General features: G+C 35.7%; 1 protein-coding gene across 1 annotated transcript in view; it reads left to right on the forward strand.

Moving 5' to 3' along the window:
* The window catches only part of COL4A4 (collagen type IV alpha 4 chain), a 66748-nt gene that overhangs the window by 4061 nt on the left and 45206 nt on the right, over positions 1-17481 (forward strand). Inside the window, exons 2-7 of the mRNA XM_059479652.1 lie at positions 965-1153; positions 2005-2044; positions 3884-3961; positions 13451-13585; positions 14458-14502; positions 16135-16251. Of these exons, the coding sequence (XP_059335635.1) occupies positions 1098-1153; positions 2005-2044; positions 3884-3961; positions 13451-13585; positions 14458-14502; positions 16135-16251 (471 nt within the window). The 5' untranslated portion in view covers positions 965-1097. The remainder of the gene's footprint in view (positions 1-964; positions 1154-2004; positions 2045-3883; positions 3962-13450; positions 13586-14457; positions 14503-16134; positions 16252-17481) is intronic.

The following is a 17481-nucleotide window of genomic DNA, read 5'->3' on the forward strand; positions in this document are numbered from 1 at the left end:
GCCTGTGATAACCTGTGCTAACCTGGGAGAAGCCCAGCCCTTAAACCCTCAGTTTGAAATAACCCTCAGTGTGACTCATTTGCCAGACATGCCTTATTACAAAGGATTGCAGCTTCTTTTTTATTTGGGGCATAAGGGAGTTTGCACATGACCTGGCCCTATCTCTGGATTTCTGAAGCTCGAGTTTCCAAAAAGGTTGCAGCAGCAAATAAAACTGTTGGACCTAAGTAATTGGTCAGGGATGCACTATGTATGTAAATTACGTATTATGCATGCAAAATTTGGCTGTGTGGGACTGCGGAGGCCTCTGGTCAGTCCTGCACACAGAGTTTCCAGCTTCCTAAATCCTGGAAAAACTGTAGAAAAAATGTTCTAAAAATACAGTGAAAAACTCTAGGTGATGTCCAGTGATTGTCATCCATCCATGCATATGGGTAGAGCTCTTAGCTCAAATGCATATGTTTTATTCTGCATTCAGAGTGGTCTTCCTTTGCTCAGATGCTAGCACAGACTGGTCCAGCCCAGTTTGCAAAAGATGCTGCTGCTCAGTCAGGTCTTAAAACTATAACAAATACTTTCTTGAGGTTTTTTTTAAAGTTCATTAGGTTTTTTTACTGTACATGGGTATTTCATCTTTTGTCTCAATGACTTTAACTGAAATGGTGGCTATGAAAACCTAAAAAAAATAATGATGCAAGATTCTCTTTGTTCATTATTTTATACACAGAATGAGGACTATCTTTACTAGGCTGAAATCTTGTACCCCTTTTTATGTGAATCTGCAGTTTCATCATAGTCCCCTTGAAATAATTGGATTGCTGATAAAATAAAATGTGGCCTGAATAGGAAGAATATAATGTAGTGCCAACACAAAGCTGTGCAGTGTAACATGTACAAATGGTTAAGACTTATTTTTGGTTTTCCAGTAATTATTCATGTGTATATTGGATGTATATTTTAATAGAAACAGGTTCAGAAGGGAAAACAACACCAGCATGGAACAGTGTTTATAGACCATCCACAAACAGAAGGAAAGAGAAGACCTGCCATTTAAAGAAAAAAGAAGTGCTGCATATACAAATCCTCAATCAGCAGGAATGGCATTAACAAAGGATTCATTTGAACGGATTAAGTGGCTTATCACAGCTGCCTGGTGAGTTTTACAGATCACTACATTTTTTAAGCAGATTCACTGAGATATATTCTTAGCTATTAATTTAACAGTAATAAGAAATACCTAGACATTTACAAAGTTGAAGTAATTTTGAAATAGGCTTCACTGTATCCTATAGAATAGTACTCAGAAGTCTGTATGCTATAGCTGTACCTAATTTATCTTTTCATATAAGTAGTAGACACCTTAGTTCTTAGTAAAAATAATATTAGCATTAATAATAATTTAAAAGAATGCTTATTTTCTGTATTGCTGCAGAAATTTTGGGCTAACTTTATATTTTAGTATTTTTTTTTGTAAACTTTACAAGCCATCACTAGAAATGTTGGCATGGAGCTGGGCTTCCCTAACAGCTGCTCTGGAATCATGTGGCTATTCTCAATGTGGCTTTCCTCTCTACTCTCTCTTGCCCTCTTCCTCTGAGCAAAAGAAAACAGCACCAACTAACTGATTTCAAGGTGGATGCAGATCATTCCAGTCTCTACTCAGTCTTCACCTCATGGTGTCCATGGAGAAATCTGTCTGGAATGGGTCCCCTCTGGCCCTTTGTAATTGTGGGATTGGAAATAAGTTACAAGAGGGAGTTATGACTTTTACATAGTCTTGTTCATGCCTATCTGTTTGTACTCAGCCCCACAAATCCAAAATATTTACAGCATGGGAGGCCATTTCTTGATGGTGTGCACCCCTTATAGGAACACTATGTAGTGACCCCAAACAGGATTGAATCACGTGTACATTTGATCACTTCTCACTTTCTACCAGCTAAATTTTTGTAAAGGTTTGAAGTCAGAGGCCAGTTTTAATTTAGTTTTCTTCTTTTAAATCAGGTGGATGCTGATTATTTTTTCAACTCAAGGAATTGATGGGGTAAGTGACATTGATATTTACTTTAGGCATGTGAGGGATAGAATGGTAGAGTTTGAACAAGTAGCACCACATGCACCAAAATGACCAATAGTTCTGTGGGAAAACTGTAATGTTCCTTTCTGTATTTCTGAGGTTCTGTCTTTCCTTTCTGCTACTCAGATTCCATAATTTGCAATTTTATGCTCTGGATTTTCCTAGATTCTAATTCTGGCTTCTTGAGGTACATTTGGAAAGTTGGATGTAAAAAACCCTCCCTTGTTCACTGAGTCTATCTCCTTCCTCAGAAAGTCTCTCTAATGGTCCTGCATTATGGCACATGTCAATTCTAGCTTTCCATGCTGCTCTCTATGTTAACCTAGATCTTAAACTGGCTTCTGTGGACAGTCCCATCTCTCTGAAGCCAAATTTTCACATATAGTATAGTTTCAATATCTACTTTATTATTCCGTCTGTACTGGCCTTCATATTACTCTTATGTTTGCAATGCCCTTACCTTCTTTCAAGTCCATCCTCATTGTATTCTTTCAAATATTTACAAGGTTTTTTTTTTGTAAAGTTTATTTTTTTTTTGTCCCCAAACTCATCCCTTTTTATTTGAGCTATTGAAGATGGAAATATTTTTTAAAAAATAACTGTTCAATCAGAAGAAAGGATAATAGTTCTGTTACTGGGAGCTTGTATTCTATTGACATTCCAGGAGAGGCAAGATTCTAACAACTATGTGAGAGACTAGTGCAGGGTAGATTAGTAATTTCATGGGAAATGCAGTGTGTGAAAGACAAGTAGTGTGTGAGAGAGACCATCATAGCCTCCTGTTCTGAGGCTTGGGAATTCCAGATATTCTAAAAATGATATAGATAGAAAGAACAGAATTTTACCTCCTTATCTAATATTTGTCAGAGTTTTCTCCTTGAAACATTGAAGTATGAGCCTATAGTGTTCTGTTAGGTATTAAAACCAGTAACAAAACAATCTTGACCTTGATAATAATGAAAACCCACACTGGGGAAATATTTATCACCATTTACTTGTTTATCTACATCATACTTAAATATTTTACCTCCTTGTTAAAATTCTTTTAAAATTACCTTTGACAATTTACACCATTTTACTCAAAAAATGCTATTTAGTAGACATTCCAACTTAGTTTATAAGTGCATGTGAAGTATGTTTATTATTACATTTGGAGAAATAGAAAAGCACAGTGATATGATGTTCATTTACAACACACAAGATCTACTGAACTTACAATTTGTGTTTTCATTTCCCCTTGAATAGTTTTTTTTTCCTCATTGCAATTTGATGAAAAAGCAATAATTTCTGTGCTCTTAAAATAACAAATTTTTAATACAAGCAGTAAATTAATAGTAGGCAATGCATAATTACACCACGCATATACTTAGTTTCATTTAATAGACAAGAATTAAATTCAAGGTTTTATCTCTGAGTGAATGTCTTGCTTCTACACCTTGTTTTGCCTGTTATCATTTCATTGTAGTTGAACAATCTCCTAAAATAATGTGATGGATCACAAATTGTACATTATTGCCAATTAAATTCTGGTTCTGTTAAAATCTATTTCAGGTGCAGCTGGTTTCCTAGGTTATATTTGGCTGTAATATTTAGTTATGTAACATAACATGTAATTAAGGTCTTCCACCTTCTAAAACAAGTAATAAGCTTTAATTTATTGCTTCTACCTTGCCAGCATGTTTATGTTGATTAGAGATCTTTTGCCTTGAAAATCACCTAATTAGCTAATATGTCCAGCTGACAATACTTGATGATGTAATTGTTGTCTGCTGTGCATTGATAAATCCATAACCTTTCCATTTTTAGGGAGGATATGCATATATTGATCCATGTGGGGGACAGGATTGTTCAGTTTGTCGGTGCTTTCCAGAAAAAGGATCAAGGGTAAGTTGTGATTAGTGATAATTATAATTACTGTTGCAAATACTGTTCATTTTGTGCGCATTGCTGTTCCTGAAAATCAACATGGTTGATAAATCAATAAACCAATATTCAGACATAAGCACATCTGACAAACTGTATAATCCTGTCACTGGTGTCAAGTACAGCTGTCACTGAAGACACCTAAGATTGTAAAGAATTCTGTTTCTAATTGAGTTTGTACTAATCATGGTACCTTTCTTGTATTAAGGATTCTTTGAAATCAGTCTAGGAATTAGACAGATGTAATTCCTAATAACAGTAAAGTATAGAAATCTATACTTGTCTTCGATTAAGAGGCTGGTTGAAAGAGAATGTCCATGCCATTCTCTAGTTTTATAAGAACTTAGTTATTTCTTATTTGGGTTGGGTGACTCCAAAAACATTAGCAGACTTTTTATCTTAGTCACTTAAGATACTAACTTTAAAAAAAACCTTGAATTTTCTTTGTCTTGTGAATAATTATAAAACAGCTCTAAGCCACTTTCACATTACATGCTAGAATTAGTAACTGTGCATGTTGCTAATTGCAATACGTTCATGATGATTAGTTTATCTTGGCAGTTCTTTCTCAGAATACATCTCTATATAGAGATAGCCAATAATTTAAACTTTGTGTGAGGAAAAAACATACATATGTACAAATTTTGTGTATATATGTACTGATTAGTGGTCAACTAAAAAATTGTCAGTGATGAAAATTGTTTCTACCAAAGTACTATGTTTAAGTTTAGGAAGGTTGAATATGGTGGATCAATTTTGGAAGAGCCACATGCCCCATTTCTTTGTGTACAACCTGAGTTGCCAGAACAGCAAGACACCTTTTTCTTCCTGTGCTTCTGCAGTTAGCTGCATGCTTTGCTGTGTCATGATCACTGCCCCGGTGTCCTTGGATCCTATCCTAATCCTCCAGGATTATGTCTATGTGAAAGTCCCCCATGCTGTAGGATTTTCATAATAGAGGCCTAGGATGCGTATATCTCTGTAACACTGTGCTAACAAAAGGGCATCCCAGGAAAAGTATTTTGACTGGTACCTCTGCAGTGTCCCTCAGTGCTACTGAACAGACTGTTTTGGATACCAAAAACCTGATCTGAAGTGCTATTTAAAAACAACTAACTCTCAAACAAGAGAGTTGCCCGGAAGTTCTGAATGACATGCTCATAATCAGTCAATAAATAATAAATACCTCCTGCAGTTGTTCTAGCTCTTTCCTAGGCTGTCCTCATCACATGTAAACTGTACTACAATTAATGCATTTACAGTTAGTTTTCTAAACAATTCCAAGGAACTAGACTTAAGTGCCAAATAGCAGTGTAATAAACATTTCAAAATTAATTCAGTGTTGTTATGCAACTGTAAGTCTGAGAATTGTACCATTTTCTGAAAAAACTCTGAAATAAGCATGTACATGTACCCTGATGGACAATGGATAAAGTACCTCCAATGTAATATTAATCTATATTTCATGCAGTCATTTATATTAATCAATATACTAGAAACAGAAGTACTCTTCAGACCCCACATGAAACATGGCTTCACTAAACACTGCCTCACACAGATTACTGCACATATTTTCTATCCTAATGTATGGTAATTAATAATTTTCTATAGGATTATTTAATATTTTCTTTCATACTACAATTCTTCTGGTTTTTAAACTTTGCTGTATTCTGCTTTTACACTCTGACACACTAACTTTGCTCTCCAATCTTTTGTGGAGACTACCCATTACAAAATAAAAGATTGGTTTATCTTATCATTAGCTTTCTAGAATGCAAAACATCTGCTTTATCTGCTTTTCTGTCTGAATCCTACTCTGGGGCTGGTTCCTCAGAGTTTTGCATCTTCCTCAATCCTGTCTTGAAATTGTAAAAAATAAATGGTTATTAAAAGCCTCTGGCATTGTACAGTACACAAGCCTAAAGATTCAGAACTTTTGTTAGCAAGCCTTCTATTTGCCCATTTGTGTTGCCAACTTATTTCAAAAGTTCCATACCTTCCAAGTGATTTCTCGTGTGCAGCTCCTCACAGCACTAACTCCTTCTTCTTCACAGCACAACCAACAAACTCCAACTCTGCTCAGAGCACAACCAACAAACTCCAACACCCAGCTCACCCACTCTTTTGTAGCACTTATCTTCTTATTGGACACAGCTGTGGCCTATTAAGGGCAGGCCTGTTCCTAATCTTTGGTAATTAGTACAGCTGCAACTCCTCAGGTGTGAGACCACCTTCTCCACTATTTTCTTGCATTCTATTCCTCCACACATTTGAAAATATTTTAAATTCCTATATCAAAAGCCTTCTTTATGTAAGTGGACAAGATAATGATAATTAAGGTTTAGCTAGAGAACAGCAGATTATGGGAATAAAAAAATTAAACTGCCATGGCCATATTTGTATGTATTGATAGTGGGCAAGTTGACAGAAAAGTAAAAGCAAATACCTGAACTTTCATTTAAATAAAACCATTATAGCTATGCATCAGTTGCTCTATTGGATTTTAGAAGAGCTTGTGTACCTGTCATTTTTAATTCTCTCAACCATAACTTTGTGCAAGAAATAGATTTGTACTCCTATTCATTAGCAAGAAATCACTGAAAAAACCATTTTAATCACCACTGCTTTTAATTACATTTTAATTTAAAAAACATTTTAATTACAACTGCTAGTTGTATGTCATTACAATTGTTCACACCACAATAAAATTTTTACTTCTGTTCACTTGGCACTGCAGTCTTATTAGTTAGTCTCTCATGATACTGTTTATCGTTTAATCTTATGTCACAACTCAAAAGGACAAGTCTCTCTTCCACAGGATCCATTAAAATGTGCTGCTAGGTCTCTTTGTCCACACTGTGTGCTATTATACCTGGACATTTCAGAACTGTAGAACAGCTAAATGAAGCAAAACATCATTAGTGAAAGTATATATATGGCAGTAAGTGTTCTACCTGACTTCTTAGATTCTTTTTCCCTTCTTCCTTTTTGGTAGAAGGAATCACCTGAAGTCTGTGATTTCAATTTTCATTAAAGACATAGTAAAACCTTTCCACCATTTCATCCTCTTTTTTTAAATTGGAGAGTTGTTTCCTGGAAAACTCCTGCAGTGTTGTATCACCAGCTTCCAAAAATGCTGGCTGCTGTAATAGAATTTAGATAGCTAAAAAAAAGTTTGCAGTTAGCACTGACCGATTGTAAACCTGTCCTGTGCTGACCCCTGTGCTGATCAAACCAGAGTTTGATCCTATTCAATTCCCTTGGCTTTGTTTTTAGTTAAGTAGATTTGGGAGGCAAGCATCTATTCATGAGCCAACCTGATCTGGCGTCATGTGAAATGCCTGGATCAAGTGAATAATAGATAGAACTCAGCAGGACCAATGCTTGTTCTTTTGCAGATGAAGCAAGAGGTTGATTTTTTTATCCTAGTGTAGATGAGAATGCAGCAAACAGAAATCTAAGAGGAGGGTTTTACACTTTCTGACACTTCAGATGTAAGGAGTAAGCATTCACAAGAGGTGCTGAGTCACTTGGGTGTCACAGGTAAGTCAGGAAGTCAGCTGGTATCCGTCACTGCAGGGCAAGAATGCACTGCCTTGGGGTAAGAATGAGCAAAGTTACCTGGGAGTAAGTCAGTATTCTGGCACTGCTTCTCTTGTAACATCTCAGTAGATCTTGTGAGTAAATTTCCTTAGTAGGTTCCATGGGTTATTGGAGTTCAATTTACAGCACAGTGTAAACATATTTAAAATGCACTAACTCAGAAAATGGTGCAAATTCTGTCTGTTTTGGGAAGTAAGAGATATTTATTAAAACACACTATGGTATTGGCATGCAATGGCAGTCTGTCATTCACATGGAATATCCTGTACTTGTATTTGAATTTTCAAATTGCATGCTCAGGAAATAAATATGTAAAATCCTTCTGCTTGGTCTCAAGTGCACTGTCAGAGATGTATGTACACTAATATCTGAGGAAATCTAGATTTCTCCCATTGATCATTTTTTCCCAGTACATTAGCTGTAAAACAGTTTTAAAGCAAAAGATTTTTAAAGCAGTTTTAAAGCAAAAGATTCCTGAGACCAGTTACACATTTCACTTACATTCACTGAAAATATATTATGTTTTTCTATAACGCAGACCCAGAGAAATGAAGAAATGAAACCCCTAAATCTATATCTGAAGCAGACCATACTTTTTTTTTTTTTTTTTTTTTTTTTTTTTTTTTTTTTTTTTTTTTGTAACTGGGCAGAGGAATAGGCAGTTCTCTGCCTGCAGAAGTTAGGATTTGAACTGGTAGGGAATGGGATCCTGCTTACCAGATTGTGGAATAGGAACAGAACCACCCCAGTCTTTAAGGAGAATCACACCAATCACTGCAAGGTCTCTTTGAGGTTGTTTGTCATGCATTGATGTCCAGCTACAGCATCTGTAAATTAGCATTTTTCATATTACACATTTATCAAATTTTCAGAAGTTTTGACCTTAGTAATTATACCTCCTTTTGTTCTTGGACATCTTTTTTTTTTTCTTAATACTTTTGGTTCCCCTGTCCTACCATACTGAAAATGGTATTTTTTCTCAGTTGCTGCAGATTGCCAAGCTTTTCTACATCAAGCAAGATAAAACTCTACAAAATTATTCTTTTTTACAGATTTGAATCAACCAAAAATTGTCAACAGTGACTTCAATAAAATATTACAGAGCAAAACTCAATTTTAGCTAAGCTGATGTTAATTATTTGTGGTCTATTTCTATATTATCTATGCTCTATTTGTAGCTCTCTATTTGTATCTTTCAGCCATTAGTAGTTAAGAATTTCAGTGCTAAATTATGATTTGTTGAGTTAAACACAATAGTGACACCCACTGGCTTATTGGATAGTTCTTCTTTTTATAGTCCCACAGGGTTAAAACACAAACCTAGTGTATACATTGTGGATGATGTTTTCAGCACTTCACTGTGATTTCTCATGCTTCTGTGAAGTACCACTGTGAATACTAAACTGCATCATCAGGGGTTTTGTTCTTACAGCATATTATATCATTGAAAAATATAATAAAGTTGCCAAATATAATTTGCCAAATTTTCCAATAGTTCAGAGCTTGGTTAAGATCTTCTTTACAAGAAAGGTAGAGTATTTACAAGGGCCTGTAGTAACAGAACAAGGGGTAGTAGCTTCAGGGTGAAAGACAATTTAGGTTAGATATGAGGAAGAAATTCTTCACTGTGAGGGTGGTGAGGCCCTGACACAGGCTGCCCAGGGAAATTGTGGATGCCTTATCCTTGAAAGTGTTCAAGGCCAGGTTTTGAGTGACCTAGTCTAGTGGAAGGTCATCCCAACCATAACAGGGGGTATGGAACTACTTGATCTTTAAGATCCCTTCAATCCCAAACCATTCTATGAAATTCTATGATTCTCAAGCTCTAAGTATTATTGCATTTACTTGGCTAAAAATCGGTGAAAAAAATTATCTAATTGAATCTATTAAGGACAATAGACTGGATTTAATTCCAAATTGTGTGATTTCTCAGATTCATCTCATCTTAATCAGGTTTATATTTAGAAGAGGGTTTGTTCTGGGTTTTTTTTGAGCCTTGATTTACAGTGAAAATTAGTTTGGTTCTAGTCTTACACAATGAGGAGTAGAATCTTCCCAGAATGGACACCCCTCCAAACCCTGGAAGCTGTGGCTTTGCGGTGTAATTGACCAGTTCTTCCAAAAGGGGAGAAGATATGGGTGGAGCTTAGAGCAGCAGCAGATGCCCCCACCTCACTAAGCAAATTACAAAATAAAACATTTCTCCAAACGCCTTAGTGAGCACTCCTCTCTTGCCCACAGACTGCTTTCTTTTCCTTCTTGCTCTGTCCTGCTCCTGTGAAATGAAAATGACTGGTTACAAGCCAGAGTCCAATGCACAGTGGAAAGGGCTGCTGTACTATTTGCCTACAATCTGTGTGGAATTGCTGGGCATTTTCACTTTTGCTCTAATGAACAGAAGGTAAGTGCATTTCACAAATGACTGGTACATCTCCATAGCCTGTAACACAGGGTACTCTCCTCACTGAAGGTGATAACTGGGCTTCTTTTGACTTTTTTGATAATGAGAAGCAAGGCAATTCACTTGAGTAGCATGACTTTTTTTTATTTCCAATTAAGACTCCTTTAAAACATTGTGCTTGGGAGAGCTAAGTGCTCAAGGCATTCTCAAAATCAGATGCTCTTCAGTCTCATGCATTAAAAAAAAAACAAAATTCCAGTTAACCTTGACCATTGCCTTTTCCAAACAGCATTACATGTTTTGTTGCATGATTCTGAAGTACTTGCAGTCTTAGTCTTAGGAAGCATAGTTAATTAAAAAAAAATATAGCCTTGTTTTGCTTAAAGTCAATTTCTTACTGCAGGTCAAGCCCAGGATATGCTATAATAACAGACTATAGTCTTGGCATGGTAGCTCCTGACCTAGACAATTAACAAGGCACTGAAAACCTAGAGGAATTTATTGGCATCAGATGGCAGAGCGGGCATAATATTCTGTTCATTTTATCTGAGCTAATTTGTCATTTCCACATGAGCATGACTACCTTCATCCTCTTTATTTTTACAGCTGTCCTGAGACTGTAATGCTGTGGTAGTCACATTGGATGGGCACAAATAATAGATGTGATAATAGATGTTATGGCATGGTATCAGTTTGGTCTTAACAAAGCTCCAGTCATTATCAGTCTTTGAGCTGAAAGAAAGAGAGAGAATCCATCAGCTTCACATGGCATGCTAAAGTTGTATCAGCTGCCAAACCCATTGTGAATTCTGAATTCAGTGACTCTGTTCTATGACTTCACTACCTTCTACTGAAGACCATGAAGTCAATTAAATTCACAGTGTAGCAGCAAATTAAGACATTTTACCAACCTAAAGGACTACATGTCCTGTAAGTGTTTATTTTTTAATTAGAATAACTACCATAGAATGCCTACAGTGTCTCAGCTTTTTTTATCTGAGTGCAATAAAAATCATGTTTCTTAACTGTCCAAAGGATATAACATGTTTGAAAATTTTCTCTTTCACCTCTTGAATTCAGAGCATATACACTATTAATTAAAAATACTGAAGTTGGTGCAGAAACCTGTTGTCAACAAAATGCACAAAAAGACAAATGCACTAAAAAATTAGTGCAAAACATCTTATGCTTTTCTTTTCCTGTTGATGAATGATGCATTTTGCAAAGTAACAGATAGTTTAGAGAACTAAAAAGTCATGCCACTTCCAGTAAAGTTAATGGCTCAAAGAGTTGTATTTTATTATTAGTCTGATTCATTTCCTTGTACACAAAATGATGCTTTAATTAAAATGCTTGTCCAATTATCTTTTTCAATCAAATATTTAAAGGGCATAATAGCTACCTTAGAAGTACTTCAATTAATAAATTAATTCTAACATAGAATGAGCAAGGCTCTGTGAGTAGACAGGCTGCAACTGCTCATGCAAGCAAACAGTCAGCACCCAGAATCCCAACTGTCCATTCACTGTTAACAAGGATGCAGAATCATCAGCTTTCAATACCAGTAGCACTTAATTTGCACAATATTTTACACTGCTGAAATTCTGGTATCTCAAAAATTGTAACTGTTAGAAAAGACAACATGCTAAGTCTGCCCTGGAATTTTTGGCAGTGACTTCTCTGGAAGCAGGATCAATGCTGAAGTGAGAGGAGCAAGTAAAGATAAATGGAACATGACTCATATGAGGATTCTTTTTTTCAGGTGGTCCTTATTTTTAAGTGTAGGACTTCTTTTCCCAGCCTCTGGACTAAGTTCCTGTTCATAGTTTAAGGGCCACTGGTCATCCAGCCCTACTTCCACTGGGGAAGGAACCTATAATATGTTCCTGTTCCAACATGTATTAAGCAACTGCTCTGTTGTTTTGTTGATTTGATTGAATGATGCATACCATACATTTTTTCACTTCTTTTCACTGTCAAATCACACTGATTTTAAAGACAATGAGAAAATAAATAAAAAGGAAAAGAAGCTTAAGTCCCTGGCTGTAATTCACAAGATTTTGTCCAGACAGATTCAGCCTGCTGAAATGTTTACACTGAGAAGAAAGCATTCAGTTATTTTGCTTCCTGAAGCTACATATCTTCTTACAATCGTCTTTCATTTCTTTTTTTTCTTCCTTCAATGCATTCATAAAAGTAAAGATATAGCCTGTTACTTCTGTGAATACTGAAATATCTTTTACTGCCCTCAAGTGGTCCTAATGCCATATGGTTTTCTCAGGAATGTGTGGGGTTCCCTTTTCCTCTCTTTTAAAATACAGGATTATAATTAATTATAATAATTAATTCTCTAATATAATAAATTATTGATTGATTATACATACTGTGTAACTAATAGAATTAATTATAGTTCTAATAATTTAGTATAATTAGTGGATGAAATCTTGAAAGCAAAACAGTCTTCAGTTTGGAAACAGAACAAGTACTAGGTAAACAAGGATAATGATATAAAATGAAAAAGATATGTAAGCAAAATAAAGACCTGCAAATACATAGATTTTTGTAGGGTGGAAGTGTAGACAGTTCACATGTGAAGCCTGATTGGAAAGCTTGCTTCATTCAGCACTTTGAATCTATGATTGCACAGTTGTTGAGCAGCACAGAACAAAAACTGCAACACATCTGAAACAACTGCACACCAGTGTTATAGACTGAAAAGTCAGTTGGCATGGTGAGCAATTTTGCTTTGTATAGTACCTTGGAAAAGTTGATAGAAATCTATGGAGATTGTATGGTAGTGAAGGTACAAATTCTCAATTTAGAGCCATTTATAGATAAATTACATTCTTCAACTTGCCAAACATTCTAACACAATCTATTAAAACTGATACTTTCTGTAAATATGTTAACTATTATATAGCTATATGTAAACTATTTTTTTTTTCTCCAGGAACTTCACAAGTTTTATATGAGGCACCAAAATATGAGAGTGTTTATGAAAAATGTGAGCTAGAAAAACTTAATTGGCATATCATGATTTGAAATAGGGAACTTGCTAGATTGTTCTAATTGTGTACAAAGTCCCTTTGTCTAAAAGGACTCCTCATTTTTCTGGTGGGAAATCACAATGCTCATTGAAGTCCTAGGCTTGCAAAAGGTGATACTTAAATTGCTGGAGCCAGGAAGACTTGGAGGTTATCCCAAGCATCTCAGAGAGGTGGTCTTGGAGACCTGATGAAGGTGAAAAGAAATTATCACCTCCAGCAAGTTGTTAAATTTGAAGGTCCTACAGCAGCTAATCCGTGAGACAGTTTTGCAGGCTGTCCAGCAACTGTTTTGAATCATGAATATTTATACATTGTTAGCCTTGTTTTATGCACAGGGTCATCTCTGAATTGCTGTGGGGGTTACAGCAGTATTCATTCACTTCTTTGGACTCTTTTCAGGGTCAGCCTGGTGAGCTGGGAGCTCAAGGTCCGATTGGGTCCTTGGGATCTACAGGACCAGCTGGTCTGCCAGGGGAGAAAGGACAGAGAGGTGAGAATGGGAAGCCTGGGCCAGCTGGAGAAAAAGGTGATAAGGTAGGAAACACTACAGACAGCTCTTTTAGGTTTATACAATGTTAAATGTTGATAAGTGAAACAGAAACTGAATGACGAAAAAAGCATTTGCCAAACTATACTATTGCTCACACAAAATTCTCACAGAAGCTAATTAAAGATAATTAACTCTTGAAAAAATATTTCAGATTTTGTTTTGCTGTGGATTGCAGAATTAGAATTGTCAGAAGATGTAAAAGATGGTGGACAGACTCTGATTGTCACATACCACATCATCCTCCTTAATCTCAAAGAATGTGTAGAAATGTGGAGCTGAAGGGAGCAGTATAGTGCTTGTAAAAATGCTGCACTAAACAGAGATTTATTACCACTTAGAGAGTATAAACTGCAGAGTATAATCTGCAGTTCAGATTCATGTCTTTCATATCTGCACAATCCCTGGCCCTTGGTACTTCATATTAGTTTTAATAGTCTAATTTGACTGATCTCAGAGTGAAATCACTAATGTCAGTATCTAGCACACTTGAAATGTAAATGCTGTAACCAAAATTTTATCAAAACAGGTGTAGGATTGTTAAATTATGTACAGAAATATTTTATAAGTTACAGGTAACTTCCTGTTCTGTCAATTTATAATCTTTGGAGTATGAATAGCTATTGAGTATTAGGTGTTTGTACCACCTGTTACATGGGTAACTGTTGGCACTACTCTTCTGCTAGGCCTGTAGAAGTTTTTTTCAGATACTTAATTTCTGAAAATTATGGCTTTTGATTCATATTTTAAACAAGACTGGTTTTTTGTTTCTTGCTATATAGTAGCACATATTCTTCTTTTTCATTCTTTTTAAGTAATAATCTCATCAACTTTGTTTTTTCATATCACCTGTTTTTAGGGCCCAACCGGAGTCCCAGGATTTCCTGGTTTAGATGGTGTTCCTGTACGTATTAAACAAATATTTCTTTGTAAAAATTATAGATCCCATAAATTCATAGCAAGTCCTCTAACATTTCTCTCAGAGAGTTACATGTTTTGAAAAAAATGTAAAATAACTAGGTTAACTTCAACTGTGTTTCCTATTGATAACAAGCACCACCAAATCCCAAAGAGGTAAGTACAGAATTTTCAAGCAGGAGTGGGGCAGTGAAGGCAGAGACTGCCACTAGGCTTAAAAGCAGAGTATTTCTTCTCTCAGGTTCTATGATACACTTCTTTACTTGTAGTTTGCTTCGTTCATTTTTAACATCTCTGAGAATATCTCAAACAATGCACTGTTTTTTGTTCAAACATTCTGATTTTTGCTTGTAGTCCTGTTGCAGGAAGAAACTCAACCACTGAGTCCAGTAATTTTAACCTGAATAGGGACTGAATAAGCAAATTGGGTCCTAAATATGTCTTTATAAGCATGTGATAATGTACTTTTATTAATGTCTTTTTCAATGTGAAAATTGGTGAAATAGTATCTTAGATAATGCATTTTTCAAAATACTGTGCTAGAACTGAATTCTTGTGATGCTACCAGTTTCATGTGGATCAAACAGAGTTAAAATGTTGAGTTTTGAAAGTAAAAACAGAACCAAAAGCTGAGTGGGTGTTGTAGCATCTGTTTGTCAGCTGTCCACATTTGACAGTGGGACTGTTGCCAAAATGTCTGAGTAGTGCAGAGGTCACAAGCCCAAAATTTGATTTGGCACAAAAAGAGGAAGTGTTCCCAAGAAATGTATATTTTTTTTGCAAAGAATGTTCATTTGAAAACAGTGTCCACAAATTAGACTGAAGAATTTACAGACAAGAAGAAGGTAGAATTGACAAAAGTGTTTCAGGTAAATGACCAGGATACTCTCTTAATGATTTTTCACACTTCTCCCCCCCAAAAAAATTTTGTGTCAAAATTAATATTTTGTCATTACAAAAATCTTTAATTCTGTGCATTTTTTTTTTCTCCAACAGGATAATAATTCCAAGAAAATCTTATTGTTTTATTGCCCAAGTCCTAATTTTTAGTAGAACTAATCCTTATTTGGACACTGGTTAGTTATTACTAGGTTAGAAAAACTACAATCTCTGTAATTTCTGTGTGCCTGGGTCAAGCTATGTCCTCTTTTTACTTGTTTTATCCTAACAATTAAAAAGCATGAAGTTTCTTGAAATTATTATTTTTTCTTTTTGGGTTTTTTTTTGTGGGTTTTTTCAGCTTTATAGCTGTAGTGGGTCTAGTACTGTCCGAATTGCCAGTGCACCCAGTAGAATTTTTACCCATTTTCTGCTGTGAGATATGGATCAGGAGGAGGGCAAAACAGGCTCAAAACTTTTAAGGGTATAAAGAAAAGTTTATGAACAGAATTAAAAGAAAAATAAACAAAAGACTTACCTCATTTGTTCTACCCTACAAAAAATCTATTCAGAATCAAAGACATTTCTAATGCAAAAGAATATGAAACCAGCACCACCATAAAGGTCATCAGAGGTCATCTCATTCACATCTGAGATATATTTATTTCTGAACTGTTCTGTTAATTTAAAAAGTAATTTCCCATTAATCATTTCTCACCAAGATTGAACTGTCTTTCAGGGCCTCCCAGGAAGGGAAGGACCCAGAGGCAAGCATGGTTTGGACGGCTGCAATGGCTCGAGGGGAGACCCAGGATTCCCAGGAGAAAGCGGTTATATGGGACCAAGAGGTCCTTATGTATGTGAGAGGCATTCCCACTGTGCACCTGCATTTCCCCTCCAAGCTAACAGCTCTTAAAAGGACTCTTAGACTGTGGCATCAGCTTTACAGTGCTGCACAGGGAATTCCCAGGAATTCTTACTCACGTTAATGGGAGTGAAACGCTGCCCTAACAGATGAAGCTTGAAAGTGAAATAAGCTTCTATATCCTTGAAGTACATGTGGCTGCCTTGAGAGTTAAATTGTCTTGTTTCCCCAGAATTGCCACTCCAGCTGAAAAGGAGTAGCTTGAAACCCCCTTAGCATTCATTAGTACTTGAAATTTCTTAAAAGCATGACTAGCAGGGACATACATGAGGTAACTTAGAAATAAGTGGAAGGTTCAACAAGGCTAAATCCTGTTTCACTCTAAGATTTGGTACCACTTTTTTACACATATGTGCTCTGTGCACTCCTAGTCTTGCTTAGACGTGTATCTGTATTTGCAGAGATCGTTCCACAGTTAAAAAGTTTGAAATTAGCACTTTAATATTTGTTTACTTTTTCTGGTAAAATGGAAGGCACTTTAAAATTGTTTAAGTAGCTGTGTTAGCAGTACTCAACTGCTGAAAATAAAAAGATTCTTGCCATTAAGCTACAGTAGTTTATTTCTGTAGCTTCAAAGAAATTTTACTCAAGAGTTCTAGTCACCAGTCTTTGATTTATTGTGAAAACAAGTTTTAGTTCTGAATGAATAACAGCTGATTAGTTGATCTAACAGCTTCCCTGAAATTTTTTAAGTAACACAATAAAAACAACTGCACTTTACATGAAAAATCAAATGTGGTTAGTGAGAGCTAAATAAAATGCTGAATTCAGCCATTAGAAAAATGTGGAGAGGATGCAAGAGTGTAATGATGTTATCAAAGATTATAACAATTAGAATAAAATACACTTTCGTGCTATGAAAGACACAACATTGTAAACTTACTAATAACCTCATTTGTAATACCTCTGCAAGTAACTTGTTACTTCTGCTGAAACTCTACATTCACGTGTATTTTCTTATGTACTACGGTCTTCAAAATAGAGTTTTACTTTTTTGTAATTAGACAAGTGGCATAAAGGAAAAAAGGAACATGGGACAGCAAAAATCCTACCAATTTCAGGAGTCTGCTCTTTGGAAAGCCTAGAAAAGTATTTGCATCCTACAAGAACTGGGAGACACAATAGGCATGTAGCCTTGGATTGCATACTAAAATTCCAGTG

The sequence above is a fragment of the Ammospiza nelsoni genome, chromosome 10 (assembly GCF_027579445.1).
Source record: "Ammospiza nelsoni isolate bAmmNel1 chromosome 10, bAmmNel1.pri, whole genome shotgun sequence".
Lineage (NCBI taxonomy): Eukaryota > Metazoa > Chordata > Aves > Passeriformes > Passerellidae > Ammospiza > Ammospiza nelsoni.